We start from the raw sequence: 17,345 nt of genomic DNA, 5'->3' as shown, positions 1-17,345 counted from the left end.
TTAAAATGCTCAGACTGGATTTTGGAGGCAGATTAAAAAGTCCCAATTACCCCTGGTTATGAAGCATGTGGTTGGAAGAACACAGAGAGCCCTGCATGACACCCTGTCTACACCAGACGCATTTCAGCTGTGTTTTACACAAATCATAGAGCCTGACAAACTGTTGCAGAGCCTGACAAACTGTTGCACCTCTAATTAAACCAGCCATAAACACATAGAAGCAGAGTGAGCTGTTTTAACTGAAACCATGTGTTGTTTCTCAGATGCATCTGGGAAAAGCATCCAACATTCATTATAAATCAAGGCTCAGATGACATCTGATTTAAAAGCTTTAAGACAGGAATCTCAGTCATCTATACTGCTTGTGCTCTACACATCTCAGTTTGGATAGCTTCTCCAAAAGCTGTGACTGGCCAGTGTGTCTTGAAAAACTCACTTAAGCGTGGTGGCTAATGAGGGTTTCTTTGTTAAACTTTCACAGGCTAGTCGAATGCTTCTGTGGAGGTAGAAGTAGAGATCTGTTCAATTTTAACGCTAATGAATCAGTATGAGTTTAAAATTTTGTGGACTCTATTGCACAAACAAGGACTTAGTGTGGTATTTCTTAGAAAAAAACATTTACATTTTATTGTATTAGCGTAGACACATGCTACAAAGACTAAGTTCTGTAGTGTTGTTTAACAATGCAACAAGCAGTATATGTTTAGGTCAACTGCTGCTCTGAGGAAAATTACAAAAGCAGTTTTCAGCTTTCAGTGTCAGTTACAATTAGTGGTTTTTCCAGTGAAAAACACATTCCTTGACATGAGTCCAAGAATAAAGGCTGGCTTAGCAAAATGCTGTGGTGACTCCAGGCACTCCAGCGGTCACCCAAAGGGAGGGGTTACTGTAAGGTTAAAATAGGCCCAGTCCAAGTGTAAAATAAAACCCAGTCTCTCACCTCCTCTCCACCTCAGCTCTCAAACTGCAGATTGAAGTTCGAGTTGAACTAGAGGTAGCACTGCTCTGGTTCAATCTTGTAAACCTTCCAAAGAAAGTAGCTACTGGCTGCATAAAACTGCCTAAAACCATTCACAAAAACAGGGCATAATTATTTTTACTCTACTTCATCTTTTGGCAGAAGTAGAGAAATACTAATAGTGTTTTGATGTGTTCCCTCATCTAAAACAGAAGTTTTACAACAGTGGTTATAATGAGATTGAGCAAAAGCAGATACAGTAGATTCAAGGTTTACTGAAGGTCACAACAGCAAGAGGTTTCAAACTTTATCAAACACATCCATATCAACTTCTCATTCCCCTCCAGCAGCAACATTCACTTCTGCTGTCGAGTATGTTCAAAAACCTTTTTTTTGTAAAAAATACCTTTGTTCTGTTCTGTGTCATGCTCCGTAGTTCCAAAGCATGTTTACTGGCAATGCAATTGTTCAGAACATAAGGATCAACAATGAAGCAAAGGATTGTGATGCAGGGATGGTCTGAGCTGTTTCTATAGATGCTGTGATGTCTTTGCTTTGTTTTTCTTTTCCTGCTGTGACAGCGCTCCAACATTTGAATCCTCAGCAAATGAGGGACCTCTTCAGAACCCCATTATAAACCTAAAGACATGGCTAATTTGTATACTCACAGGATCGAATTTCAGTGAAGTTTACCTTTACCTTTTGCACAGTTGCAACATACAGCATAGTTGGCAATCCTATCATGAGAGCATGACTATACCTGACTTCAAAAATTAACATGCTCCTAAATTTATCATTTCTATCTCTTCATATTTTTAAAAACAACAGTCGGAAAAAAACTACATAATACAGTTTTTCAGATCATTTCGTCTTCCAGAAACGTTCTCTCTCTATTTGGGAAACCTGAATTCCAATCTGCCCTCAGACGTCTTTTATAGTGACAATAACCACTTCTTGAAAGGCCAGAAAATACAATTCCCACATTTATGCATCATCTGTGAGGTCTAAAACCCCTTCCCCGCTGAAAATGCATGGCTTTGTTCATAGATGTTGGGCAGCCGGAGAAAGAGATGAAGAAGAGTATGGCAAATTGATTGGAAAGCATACATTGGCAGAAAAAATTGGCAGGAAGGCAAGGTGACTGCTCAGGAGTCAGGGGGATGATATGAGATGGCAGAATGAAAATGAGAAAGTAGCTCAAGCATTGGAACGTTTTTTATTTGGACTGGCTCACCATCTTTGGCAACTTGAATCTTGGAGCCCTTATGCTTCCAAATGATGGTGGGTGGTGGTGAACTGACAACATCACAGACTATGTCAGCATCGTCACCTTCGTTGAACTCCTGTGGGCTCGGCGCACTCTTGAAGGTGATTTTTTCTGTAGAGAGATGTGATAAGAAAAGATATAATGAGAACATTTTTTTTATCTTAATTTAACAACTGACACTTCTAAAGGTGGAAAAAAACAAACAAACAAAAAAAATGGATGCATGAAAAAATATCTTACAGTTGATGAGCAGCATAACGAGGCACCATATGGTTGAGCTTCTGCTCTTCTAATAAAGGTTTTGCTGCTTTCAAATTTATGTAATCACAAATGCTGTGGGAGGGTAGTTGAGGTAAAGATAATTCAAGTGCTCTTGATGCACTGCATCAAAAAACACAGTGCTCACATTCATTTTAATGGGATGGGACTACTTGGTTGATAGAGCTGATGGGCCAACACACAGGGCTCAGGCAATAAACACATGGTCAACACTTATTGGGCAACATCCTGGGTTGGACAGTCAAACATAAGCAAGCCCACATAGACCAAAAAAAATCAAAATACAGCCATATCCAGCTACCACAGATTGCTTTCTAAATGAAAGTGGAAGAATGGGAGGAAGAAAAAACCCACATTTCAAAGAGAAACATAAAAACTGACTGGAGTTTACTAAAATGAATGTTGACAAGCCACAACGCTTCTCTGAGATTTCCTTTGAATAGATGAAACAAAATTAGAGCTTTTTGGTAAGTCACATCAGTTCTCTATTCACAGGAGGGGGAAAAATGGAGCTTTAAAAGAAAGGAACACCATCCCCACTGTGAGACATGGAGGAGGCTCAGCTATGTTCTCGATTTGCGTTGCTGTGTCTGGCACAGGGTGCCCTGAATCTGCAAAGGGCGCAATGAAATCAGAAGATTATCAAGGCATTCTGCAGAGAAACAGACTGCACAGTGTCACAGTGATCTCTCTCAGTCAGGTCATCCAACAGGCTAATGAGCCAAAACATATATCTAAAGCCACCAATAAAGGGCAACAGGAAAACAGTGGAGCATTCTGAAGTGGCCTGTCATGAGTCCTGATCTTAATCCAATTGAACATCCATGAAAAGAGCTGACACTTGCAGCTTGGAGAAGGCACCCATCAAATCTGAGAAAACTGGAGCAGTTTTGCTCAGAAAGAGGAGCAAAAATACCAGCTGAGAGGAAGAGAAAGCCTGTTAAGAGCTACAGAAGGCGCCTGATTGCAGCGACTGCCTCAAAGTGGTGTTAGGGGTTCCAGTATTTTCTGCCCTTGACATATTTAAAATAACATGTTACATCAAAAGCACAATATCTATTCTATTAAATGTAGAACAGTGAAAGTCAAAATGAAACTCTGAAACTTACGAAAGATCTTGACTTGCACTGTGGCCTGGGCCTCCTTGTCCCCGTTCTTTGCCACACATTTGTAGATGCCAGCACTGTCCACATTGGCGTGGTATATGTTGAGGGTCGACGTGGTCTCATCACTGCGGCTCACAAAAATGTCCTGTCTGTTGGGAAGGATCTTCTCACCATTGGGGGCGTACCAGTCTATGTCTTTAGCATCTCCCACCACTAAAAACAGAAAATTAAGAATAAATCGAAATTAGCTTATTTTTTGTTTTCAGTGTTCTACTGTAAAAACAAATATGGGTTTTATTTTTCTGTTTCTGTGTAGACTTGTGCACCATACCAACTTTTCTGGCATTGGGGTTGTAGGTACAATACTAAAGTACTATCTGTATTCACAATGCTCTCTGCCGGATCAGTGGGAGAAAAAAAGAGGCAATAATTATGATGCTCTTTGCATCATATATTCAGTTACGTCCCTAATGGATTTCATCATACAGGCCCAAATACTTCAACAGGTTTAAGCAAGACTCTGTACTCTCATGATATTCTGTAAGTAAACATAAACCATACTCAAAGTGAATGATGAAACACAAACAGTCATTATTACTAGTGCAAGTCAAAAAAGCTGATATTTACACTTTATATATCAAAACCTTTTGATGTGAAGATAGCTTAGAAACTAAATTGTTCAATCAAAACCCATCTCCCACAAGTATATCGTCAAGATCAGACTACATTTTTAAAGTAAGACATGAAAACATTGATGTAAATAATTTCTATTGGCTCAGCAGGACTTATTATTCTGTAAGAGGCAACTTTCACTGAAAGAAAAAAAAACAACCTTTCTAAATTATTTTTTATAAAGACAAGTGTAAGCTTCTCATGTCTTAAGGGCCCTAAATGCAGTTTGACATTCTTTTCAATTAGAGAATTAAAGAACAGATTTCTGCTTGGGCTCAAATACAATAGAGGTGAATGGAATTTTGCTATTGGTGCTCAAGATTAACTTGATAATTTTATTTATTTTTTATAGTGTTGCTATGACATCACAGTGCAAAACACTCACCTGATCTCAGACGTCGTGTACTGATCACGGCACTATTTCAATCAGAGGCATCCGCCACAGGTGCAAATAATTGTGATATTCAACTAAGAGTATGTGTGTGTAGGTGTGTGTGTGCCAGCTGCCTACCTTATTCCTCACCCTCCGCTTGTTGCAACACTCTAATTGGAAGTGACTCATATCCTGTGTCAGACTCACCTCTGCGGTGCTACAACTATCTATGTAAGTAAGCGTGTCTTAAAAAAAATCCCATCAAAACACATTTGAAAACCTTTGTCGTGTCAGAGACAACTGACAACAAGGTCATGACATTTTGTAGCAGCTCAAGCTCAAGACAAAAAAGCTATTCCATGCTTACATATCCCTTTGGTGAAAGGAAATCAATGACAACCTAGTGATGGGGATGCAGACACTGGCATGAGATGCTGATTAGCACCAAAGTAAGGCAACAACTATATGCATTGCAACTTCTTTTAATTTGTGATGTGGCTCTCAAATCTGATTTTAATCACATTGTATATAGTCCCATGTGTAAGGAATGATCTAGAGTCAGATTTACCTGTCTCTAAAACCCCTCTCTTATTATCTCCTCAGACTCCTCTAAACACTGTGCTCTAGGTGACTGAACTCAGTCTCAGTCAATTTCTCCTTTTTCTTCAACTCCGTTTCATCTGGCTAAAGTTCTAATAAGGAAATGTACACTCCGCTCTATCTAAACTTACTTGTATAAATTTTATCAGATGATTTCAATTGGCATACCACAGACATTCTTATGTGAGGTAACATTTGCTCCGAGCTGTGTTACATGAAATATTTTGAAGATTACCTTCGCACAGAAAAAATTTGGACTCTCCCACGCTGATCTCTCCTTGTGGTGGAGTGATTTCCACCTGGATGGCAGCTGGGTAAAGAAAAGAAGACAGAACAAAACAGACATTAGTCTCTGGTTTCATTAAGATGAATGAAGAAAAGGGGAAAAAGCAAAATAAGGCTTTGCCTGGTCTAAAGTGTAACCATATTTTCAGGCATAGCCTTGATGAATACACCTGACTGAAATGTGCTCTCAAGCTTGTTTTCCCTGTCCCTGCTTCCCTAGGCAGATGACTTGGAAGGCAAAATTCTGCAAATCAAAGAATACCCTTTTCCTGAGACTCTAATGCACTTCATTTCTCATCAGCAGCTAAAGCTGTAGAGACGCATTTGAGATTTAGAGTCCAGAGAAACACCTGGCGTTTGTTCCTCTCTGCACGATAACAAATTAGAATTAAAACTCTTGAATATTCAATGAAAAGTGTTAAAATGCATAATATTTCTTAAAGTCTAATCAGGAAATCATCACTCGCACGTGTGCACCAGTATGACAAGCGTTGTGATGATTTTTTAAATGTGACATGATTTAATTTAGGAAACTTATCTTCATTTAAATGTGGAGTGGGAGTAGATAGAAGGGGAAGCAAAGCAGAAACACCACTGAATTGCAGCAGAGAGAAATCCCACTGAGCCTTAAGCATGTCATCACTTCACACATACAAAAGAGTGAGTCTTTGCTCGGTTCCCACCAGGAGATTAATAGGAATGATTCGCAAAGGCGGACCATTCAAAGCAGGTAGTGTGAGACATTAGTGTGTCATAATGCAACAGTCTCACAGCTACAGAAACACAGGCATGATTAAGAAGAGACAGCAGTGGACGGTGCTGTTCTTTTTCGGCTCTACAAACTCCTTTATCAAAATATTACAGTTGCTGCTGTAGGATTGTGATGCCTACATACAGTTATGACAGGTGACCATATGCACTTGAACAGGCAATAGAGGCAGTATTTTCCTGGTCAAGGACAGCCTCACATTTTGATTTCATTAAACTATTCACAGTGAGATTAATATCTCCCTTATGGCTCAGTCAAAAAGTCACACAAATATTGATTTGCTGTAAAACACTGCCTCTGCCACATGAATGACCTGGCCTTTGTTCCAGGCTAGCAAGCAGCCTCTAGAGGTAATGAAAAACCGCTACCCACAGTATGTTTGCTTTCACAGGCTGGAGGTAGATTCAAAGAAAACAACATATCCATTTCCTTCCCTCATCTAGTAAGATCACGTACAATGCAGCAAACCCTAGACCTGCCTCCTAAGACTAAGACAACTGGAGAAAAATCAACTGATGATATCTACAACACTAAAGACAACAGAAACTAGTTCAGGTGGTGTGGGAAAGATAGCTATTCCCAGAGCCATTTTCTCTGCGTATGTCTCTAAATGGCCACTTGTGCTCGTTGTCAATGATGAAGTGGTTGTTGAGTCTTATGCATCAAGCAAAAGTGTGACTTTGTGTCTGTGCTGAGAACATATTGTAAGTAATAAAATGGAGGTGTGAAAACGAGATAACTCATTAGGTTTCCTTTCTAAACAAGTCAAAAACAGCCCTCGTTCACCTCGTTCATCACTTGGACAAGGATTCTTCAAGTTCAAACGAAGCGTTGTTCACCAGACATGTTGTCTTTCTGCTTACTGCAATGTCAAATGCTGGGGGAATAATCAATCCTATTTCCATATCATCACATACATCTCCTTGACGCCTAAACCACTGTTCAGATATTTCACGATGGACCACATCAGGACAATTGACAATATGTCATAACACATAATTATCTGGTCTTATTCCCTATAGTAAAAGGACAAGATACATAGAAAAAAACATCTTAATTCAATTGATAAATTTAATATATAGAACCAAAATGCTACAAGTACACTGAGAATAAGTTTAATCAAAATCATCACCTTCACAACTGAATTTGCCCCAGTGCCTGATGGGAAATGTATCTTTGCTCAGTGTGCCACTACAACAAAACAAATTTGGTGAAATTGTCAATATACAGATAAAACAAATAAAGTGAGAGAAGTTATTATAGAGCACGGGGAAGAGGATGAACTCAAATATGTACAATACGAGTTATTCATGGAATTATGTTGGTATAGGGATCATTTGTGAGAAAGTGCTTCTTAAAAGTTTATATAGGCACTTTAATTTATCTTTAATCAGTTTTTATCCAGATTCAGAAATTTGTCTTGTTTAAAAAAAACATAACAAATAATATGAATTGGTACAATGTAAATTTTCTTAAGGCATTTTCTTGTCATTCAATATGTAGAAGTAATTCTCTTCTTGCACTACACTTACACTGAAGCTTTAAGCTAGCATTAGTAGCTAAACGATGGCTCGCTATGGCAAACATGGAGAAGATATTCTGTAGGTGAAGGGCCCGATGGAGCAGGTGGAAAGGTGGAGGAGGCCTGCTTGTACTTTATCTATCTTTATTTTCAGAGCAATAATCACTTTGAATTCTGTGTTAATAAAAATAGATTTTTTTTGTAATAATGGCTGTAATATTGGATTATATTATCTGTACCTATAGTATTTACTTCATATAAATCTTTTTAAATTTGGATGAATTTATATCAAAGCTTTAGAAAATGGCAAGTAGTGATATAAATTTTGGCACTGAAATTAAAAGATATGGGGAATAAAATGTAAAGGAAAAGGCCCAGAACCAGAGGAGATATGTGGGAAGAAGGTGTGGAATAACAAAAAGGATAGAAAAAAAAGTGCCTGGCTAGTGAGGAGAGCTTAGATAAAGGATGAAGCTATCTGTGCCCCAATGTGCTCACTCATGACACCAATCTAATATCTATCCACTAAGCCTGTCCTCTCTAAAGACTCATAAACCTTTCTGTCTACTCTCAAGAGTCCTCCTTTTACTCTTCATTCCACCGCTTAGACATCTATAGCCACGTCTCTCTCCTCTTACACAAACCAGACTTCTACTATCATTCAGATCAGAATATTTTTACAAAGATGAAGGTATATGGGGGTAAGTGGGAAAGAAACATCTATGAATCAGTGTGAGTCCTTAGAGAAAACATGTCTCTTCCCATAACAGCAAAAAGCCACAGGTTTACACCCTTTGATGTCATATGTTCCAGTTCATATCATAACACTTAACTATGTAAAACGTATTGCTGGTTATCCCTAGAGTAATGTTGGTATGTGCCTCCTATTATTAACTATTATAATACTACTATTAACTCATTATTAAATCTGGATCAGCTCAGAAAATATGCCAAACCTCGTGATTTATCACAAGTCATCCAGGATCCAACACTGGGTATCGTCCTCTTGGAAAAAGCACACTCATTACTTCAGGACTGTGGTATCCACGGCACAGGTTACTGATAGATACTGATGATATTCTCATGACAGACTGAAGTACAGACAGCAGCAAACAGCAATTTATGCCATCACTAAGAGTGTTACTGACACACAGTCGAGCTAACATAGTGAACCAGGCTTCAGCCAACTGGTAAAAAGTAGCTCACAATGTAGAAGCCCACCGAAGATGTGAGTTCTCCAGTTCATCCATTGTATTTTTACTTAGTCACTAAAAATATTTCAGTCTGCACAGCAGCTCTCCCTGTGACAAATGTTTGTATAAATAAACCTCAAATCAGCCTTTCTCTCCCTGTAGACTCGGCACCGTATTCTGTACCTTGCATTTCAAGTGTGTGAGGGCAGCACAACTGTATAACCACACATGACAGTTTCCACCATCAAACCTACAGTAAGTGCCTCCTGTTTTTTCTGTCCTCAAAAATAAATAAATAAACCCACATGTTGTTCCCTGAAACAATCCACGGAGTCAATTAAAGGCCACAGCAATCCGACACTGAAAGTTTACAGTTGTACTGCAAACAGATGGAGGGTATGGAATTCCAGAGTGTTTACCAGCATTTTCCCCTCGCCGATTCTGTTTGCTCATTCATATCTCCTAAAAACTACAATTCATTAGCAACAATAATTGTATTTCCAAGACAGTATGCCACACGGATTGCATTTTTTTAATCAATGTAGTGAGCAGAGCTGTGGTCAGAATTGCAAATACTTTGGTTATACCGCTAGTCCAAGTCCCCTCCAGGCAGCAATTACATTCACTCCAAACTTAATATAAAACAACACAATAACAGAACATTTGAACCTTATTGTTGCTAAAATATAAAACCTTATCATACAGGTTTGAATTAATAAGAGAAATAAACATGAAAACAATACAATGTTTTTCCACATATTAAACATCAAAACCCACTTATAATAAATGTAGAACTAGAGTTTTTAACAGTAATTTATGATACACACACATTTACATAGACATACACACATACTCGTGTTTGCCAAGCAGACTGATTATTCAAGTTTTAACTAAATGTATTATTCAATTTAACAAATTTAGCAAATAAGTAAGATGGAAGAGCACATTTAAAGCTGCTCATAGTAAAGTCAGCAATAATATTAGCAATGCTGTATTCGGTTACTGATAATCCCTTTGTACTTTGAAGCAAATATGCCGTGGGGGGGTTAATTAACAATGACCAAAACCACTGAGTGAAGATGCAAGTGCTGGCCATTCTCTAGTGAGAGGATTATGGACTTTACATCCTGCTACAGTAGGCTTTTAGCAGCTTTTTAAATAGGCTTTTAGCATCTTAACCGTCTTCTTTAATTCCCGAGTTATGCAACAGCACACATATTTCTACAGGCCACATGGTCATCGTTACTTCATTATATGGAGTGTGTGTGAACTAACAAGAAGTAGTTAATTCTACATGAAGTTTGAAGCAGCTTCTTCCCAGTCTTGAATCAGGAGGTTTGCATTCTTAATTGGAGCCTGGCAGCCGGTGGTGACTGGCTCCATTACAAGAAGGCTACAACAGTCCTCTGTTGGTGCTTAACATGCAAGTCATGTTGGAGCAAGCACACACTATGCAGGGGCAGACAGCACTGTGTAGAGACACTCTGGGGTGCATACATCACTAACACATACTCTTAGAAAGCAACTGTCTGAGGATATACAGCAGAAAGAGATGCAAATGCACCCTTCTGTATATACGGCTCACGTTTCTCATTGCATACCGTACGTATGTGCTGTATGAAAATGACTCTACAATGCCAGTGCTCATAAATCCCTGTGGCCTGACAAAAGGTCAAGACCTTGGCAATGAGAGGGACAAAAACAAGAGCGTCATCCAAGAACACACCAGTCATCTAATGTTAACCGCTGGAGAATTCCAACTTTCAGCTTTCCCAAAGAAATTGAATGTTTCTATCGGGTGGGGGTGATGGTGAAATTAACTAATTTGTGGCATCATGTGACAACAGAAAGAGGAGAGAGATGGGATTTCCATATGAAACTGAGCCATCTTCAAAATGGAGTCAATGCCAGATATTTTGTAGTATGCTCTTCTTGACATGCTGAAGAAATATTTCCTTTGGAACCCTCCTGAAACCACTCTAAATGCTACACAAATACATACTCAGAAAATCTGTTAAGTACACATTCTCATGCATATGTAGGAACAAAGTTGGCATAGCTAAATGGCATTATTGGGGATTGTTTGGAGAACTCTCTCTATGATGAGGCAGGGATTAATATGAGCTGGCCCCAGTACTGTTTCACAGTAAAAGAAACCCATATCTGAGACCATGTGTTGTAGTGTACGATCTCCGTTTCTTGAATCCAATGGGATTGTCTAATGGTCCTCAAATGAAATCAAGCATTCGTCAAGATCAAACGCTTAAAATCACATGTGGTACAATTTTTCTGATCCAATTAACTGTAAACTTCGAGACCGAGGTTTTTCTTGATGTTACAGCCCCATTCTGTTTACAATTCTTTGAAACCTGAAAGAGGATCTGGGAATACTGCTTCACCGTTAAGGCACCCGTGTACAGAAGACAGCCTACAGTATCTTCAAAGTTCACTGAAATTGTAAGTCATGGAGTTGACACAAATGTAGGTGATAAGAAAGTTTGCTCCTCATCACAAAATTTTAAAGAGAGATCAGGACTGTGCTTTTGCCCTCTCATAGAAAAAACTCTTCTAATATATCACTACGCTTGATACGATCTCTACTTGGAATTCAGGGCTGACAAGGTTTGAAACGACTACATAAGAAAATGTCAATCACTGTCTGATACAACCTCACCTACACAGACCCGCTGTAATGCTGACATCACATACAGTAGGGGTACCTCAATGGACTTCAAAGAGCCACGCACAAGCTCTTCCTCTAACCCTTCGCTAACCCTCGGAAATTTGAAGAAACTTCTCCACAAACTTCAATAAGTATTCTAGCAGGCATTTTCCATACCTGCAGCACTGTACGTCTTTTACAGCGCTGCATAAACATCAACACAACACTCCCATCATGCATTCTCAGTACTGGCTCCCCATACACTCAGAAACTTCTGAGTAAACTCTTTCTCTGCATTCTGTGCATGAGTCCACAGAAATACCTCACACTGCTTACAGCAGGCTGTTATCTTCAGTTTGATCTCCAGAGACACACACACCGACACACACACACAACAAGGTTGTTCCTAAAATATGGCTTTGTTTTTGCCATTTTCCTTGTGTTTAAATACATCCCATGTGAAAGCAAGGTAAAGACTGGCAGGGTGTTATCAAAATGTTTTTATTTTATTTATGTATTTAAAGATATCAGAGTATTAAATATAATGTGCCTTAAAAAATAAAATAAAGAAAATCTAATATTTCATGTTTTTATTGAGAACAACCATAAATACCTCAGTGATAAAAAGGAGGAAAAAGTATGTGAACCGTGGATGTCATACTGCAAAAACAGATACTGCAATAAAAAAAAAAACTCTGGGAAGATTATACCAATATTTCAATAAATTTTATTTGTCAACATGTCTTCATTGTGTATACAGAAAATGTAAACCAGTTGCAATTACAGACCTTGCCTTTGCAGTTTATTTTTAGAATATAATATTTCTATATCCATGCACAACAACCTGTCTTGGTAGGAATGGTAGAAGTAACGTTAGTTCAAAATTTCCCTAGTGTTAACAGAATAGTACAGAATATCGTAAATCTTGATGGATGTCGACACTTTAAAGGAAAATTAATTTGCAGGTGAGCACACATACCAGTGAATAGACATAACAGCTGTTACATTTAGTATCCTAATAGAACTTACTTTGAGCTTTATGTTTCCAAATTGCTGTTTCAGACCAAGATAAATTAGCCTTTTAGAAGTACATTCCAAACTGTCTCCACCACTTAACATTAACCTGCTGTACTTTGAGATGCAGCACAAAGCACTAAGCAGCCATTTCCATGTGCTGTGTGTGGGTGTCAGGCCTTAATCAAATTGACATAGACATGTCAGCTACTAAGCTCCTTCTCTTCACATCTTTCAGCCATTCACTACCACAGCTTTGTCAGGATTATAGTTGTTGCCATCACTTCCTCAGCCTGCTACCACTTCAGTTGTCATCCAAGTGTGTTCGAAATAGAAATAAATAAATGTAGAGAAATCAACAGTTAATCGAGAGTTTTGAGTGTTTTCCACTAACTTCAGAGCAAAACAAAAAAGTTTGGAATGATCTACTTCTCATGTTTACCCTCGTCTTTTAATCAAAGATGTGCTGTCCCACCTCATCCTTAGCAAATAAACACCCCCTGATTTCCAATAGCTCCTCCTGTCATTGAGATTTGGATATTGAAAAAAGGGCAAATAGTGAAATGTCCTTCTTTGCACTGACTAATTTGAGCCTTCTCGTTCTGACAGCACCTAATTACTCAACCTTAAGAGAATGCTGCACAAAGGCTAAAAAGGCTGAAAAGGGCAGCAGAAAGGAAAAGCAGCTACAGCATGAAATCTGGTTTGTGAATAGATTACCACTCAGGGTAAGGGGTAGCATGACTAAAGATCATAAAACACAAAGGAAAAATGTTAAGCGCTGCAAGAAGCTGCGGTATACATTATGCCACAGAGTAAAAAGCCTTGTAGAAATACTAAATATGTACTGTAAAATGTTTGTCCAAAGGGTGATAAAGGAAGGGGCATGGGGCTCACTTAAAAAAGAAAAGTTAATTCACGGAGAAGCAATACTGTCTCCAACAAATTCAATGCCACTCTCTGTTCAAGTTCTGGCTTGACGTTGGTACAAGATTACAGCCTTTAAAAGGTACCAGAATATTAATAGTTTGCCCCCTGATAGGCATGAATGGTCTAAGTAAGTGTATATTTCTTGTCATGTGTATAGAATAGCATTTTGCTAGAGGAAAAGAGCAAAGATTCAGGAGTTTTCATTAGGATTCATCATCTTAGGATCATGAATGACCACATACATTCATCAACCTCCAGTTTCAAGGAAAGCTTGTCTTTATAGCACCATATCATAAATCATAGGCAAGATTTGATCTATTGGTAATGTCTCTAGAAAAGGCATAGTAACCAAAATCATGGGGAACAATGAGTATTCATGTAATCTGGTCACAGCTGGTCCAGTATCATGCTCTAGACTGAGATGGAAAGACAGCACTACGCATCTGCATAGCCAAAGCAGTTTTGTTTAGTTGTAACTGACATGGTATAGTAGAGAGGTGGACACTACTATTGAGAACAGTGACACACATGCCATCAAGCTTAAAAAGTTGGATCTCCAAACCTTTCATTTACTGTTCTGTCTTTTTTACAAACCTTACATATCCCACTTCTGAGCTAAAGCAGATCATGTAAAGTATTTCCAAGTAACCAGGTCTGACCTGAATTTGCCTCAGTTCCTACCAATTAACATCCTGCAGGGTCTGTCTGTCACAAGGTCAAGTCCCCTGGTACACTATAATTAACAGCATGAAGAGGCCAAGCTATAATTTGGTTGGTAAATTATTGTGTCTTAGGTGAAGGGAGGGCAGAATATATAGCAGGTTTTCTCAACCAAAACAATAATCACATTAGCATCATTAAAAATGACAAAAACTCAGGGGACACAAACTTATGGATTAACATTTTTTTCTCCTAAATTTTTAAAAACATATCAGAACATATGTACAAAAAGAAGTCAGTTTGCATAAGTATGAACTCGTCAGACTTTGATGGTCCCCACGTGCTGCCACACTACCAATATGTATGTTGGTAACCTTTTTGCATTAAACATCACAGCTTTGGGCTCATATTTAGTCCTTTAGTTTCTTAAATTATGTTTTCTTTAAATGCCATATTAGGTTTGTGAGCAAATTATATTGTGTAATTAAGTGTATTAGTTTTTTGTGTACAGTACATTAGTGTACCTCTGTGGCACACACATTTATTTAATAACTGTACAGTCACATCTTAGTTTGTTTCACTTAGGATGCTGGTGCATGTTGCTGCTGAAGATTATTTAATATTTTGTTAGTTTTCTTCATTTTTAGGTAGATAAAAATCCCCTCTTTTCTGAAAATCCACTCGCTTCCTTTTGCATGCCTGTTTAGTCCTTCACACTGACTTATCTGGTTTGTGCTGACACATTTGCTGAAATAACTTTAAGACTGGTGGCTGCTCGCAACTCTTTACGTCGTCTTTCAAATGACAAAATAACAAAGAAAATGTTTGCAGGATGTTTGCTTGATGTTTTTCTCTCCTCCAATACATATTTGTTTGCATCAACTACAGGTAATGGCTTTTAAAGTTGCTTTAGACATGGCTGTATACTTTGCCTTGAGTTTTAGCAAGATGTTGCCTCTCAGTTCCTCAGCAGACACCTTAATGCAAAACTGTGAATCCTCAGAACTGATCACTGGACAAAATCTTTTGAAGTAGTGGTTTTTGAAAAACTCATCAGTGACAAAGTGCCTCAAAACTGGTAAAGCTGAAGCTTCAGAGATAGTAAAGTGCTGCTGATGTCAGAAACACTTGATGTTGTTTTCACTTGTTAAATGAGTCCTTGAAAACTGTTGAAAGAGTAAAAGCAATGGCAGATGGACAAGTGTTGCAAGCTAAAAGCATTGTAGTTGTATCTTTTCTCACTCTCTCTCGCTTTCTTTTGGCTATCATAGAAAAAGTCAACAGTTGCAGGTTAATTTTTTTACTGTAGCTTTTTCTTGACTCCTGGCGGTCATGGTCTTGGTTCAATATTCTATTTAATGTTAATTTCAGAACCAGTTTCGTTTGGCAACACCTGTATTTTACTAATACACATCCGAGAGTCTGGCTTGAAATTACACATTTCAGTCACTGAAGTGGCAAACACATCTTGAACAACTACTCTATTGGAAGAGCAGCAGAAGTTGGGTAACTGGTGTACAGCCAAAAAAACAGTCTGAAACTCAACTGATGAGTGAATGCTATGAGCCACAATAGGCCTCTTTCCATCATCGTGTGCAGAGTAATACATACACAAGTAAAAAACAACCATCATTGTAAACTTTCATCTTCTGTTGAGGTGACACCCAAAAAGATTTCAGCAGTCTGCATGTCCTGTTTATGTTTTATTTTGGTTCTTGTAATGTTCTAGTAGTGTGTAAAGTAAAGTGTAGTATTTTCATGGGCTCTCCCTGCATGCTCAAAGGCTAGTATGAAGTGAAATTGCCTGTCTGCACCCCACTTAACTAATGAGGCCAAAAGGGCCTATCCGCTACCCCATGCTCTTTCTTTCTTTGACCCTGGGGTGGCCCTGCATTTCACCAAGCTCATAATGACTGTAGCAGAGCTGCAGAATAATCTCAGGCATACTAATGGTAGAGTAACTAATATACCAAGCACAGCACCAGTCAGTTGAGATCATCTAAACTACATTAAGTAGTTAAGGTCTTTTTCCTTTTACAGCAAACTTTTCACAATATTTCTACACTTCGGGGGAAACACAGCCAACATGTGCAAATGGGATCTCATTCTATCTCATCATACTGTATTAAAATTTAACTGAATCATGACCTCACTTTGGGTGAGGTCACTTTGAGGACCTCTGAATGTATCCCTCATCAAACTAGTGGATGGGAAAATTGTGTAGCCATTCTGTATTTTTTTATTTATTTGTGCTTAGGGCTCCAAGGCCGTGCTCCTTGCAGGTAATGTTTTGCCTTGGATATAGGAGATACTGTATAAATATAAGACCTACACTGGCAAGTTTAACAGAATATTATTTGCAACTTAGAATCTCTAAAGCTGCAGACTTAAAGTAATAATATGATTTACAGAATCACCCTATATTCATTTGTAATTATTAATATAGATCAAATATAACTAGGGCCTAATAATACCTGTCCACCTGGCAAATGTAAGTCTGATAGCTCTGCACAGACAAAACTATGACCTAGAAGACACGTAAATGTTCCCTAAATTTGAGAGGATAGGCATGTTTTTCACAGTCATTTAATATTTGTTGACATTTAAAAAAAAAAAGAAAAAATGAATAGTGGAGCTATAACCGCTTAACTCTGTAGGTGATCTAGATGAACCTCATTGTCCTTTATATGATAGATAAATGATGACTAAAACAGTTTCCATTTAAAACTCTGTCCTTACCGACTTGCTCAAAGAGTCTCACTAAAAGCTTTCCACACACTGGATGTCTGAGGAGCTACTGTTGTGTTATCCTTCATGGGCCAACAACCTCATCTGAATTTGATGGTGGCTAAATGCACCATGAGGTTTTATTTATTTATTTTATTTTATTTATTTTTTTTGGTAGTGAGCGATTTAGATAAAAGTACTGACAAAGTCACACACAACTTCAAACAACAAAAGTTAAGTCTCTGGATATATGTCACACTATGTCTGCACAGCAAGTGGACGGATAACGTACAAACATGCGCTCAATTTCTAGCAAGACCTGTAAATA

General features: G+C 38.3%; 1 protein-coding gene across 9 annotated transcripts in view; it reads right to left on the bottom strand.

Moving 5' to 3' along the window:
• ncam1a (neural cell adhesion molecule 1a) overlaps window positions 1-17,345 on the bottom strand; it is a 195,575-nt gene that overhangs the window by 58,309 nt on the left and 119,921 nt on the right. For all 9 annotated transcript variants that reach the window (XM_026372146.1, XM_026372152.1, XM_026372149.1 and 6 more), the window contains exons 2-4: window positions 5,491-5,565; window positions 3,614-3,823; window positions 2,193-2,336 (exon numbers count right to left, since the gene is read on the bottom strand). In XM_026372146.1, the coding sequence (XP_026227931.1) occupies window positions 2,193-2,336; window positions 3,614-3,823; window positions 5,491-5,565 (429 nt within the window). The remainder of the gene's footprint in view (window positions 1-2,192; window positions 2,337-3,613; window positions 3,824-5,490; window positions 5,566-17,345) is intronic.

This window comes from Anabas testudineus, chromosome 14 (genome assembly GCF_900324465.2).
Source record: "Anabas testudineus chromosome 14, fAnaTes1.2, whole genome shotgun sequence".
NCBI classification, from domain to species: Eukaryota; Metazoa; Chordata; class Actinopteri; order Anabantiformes; family Anabantidae; genus Anabas; species Anabas testudineus.
Note: the sequence above shows the minus strand (reverse complement) of the source record. Positions and strands in the feature narration are given on the sequence as shown.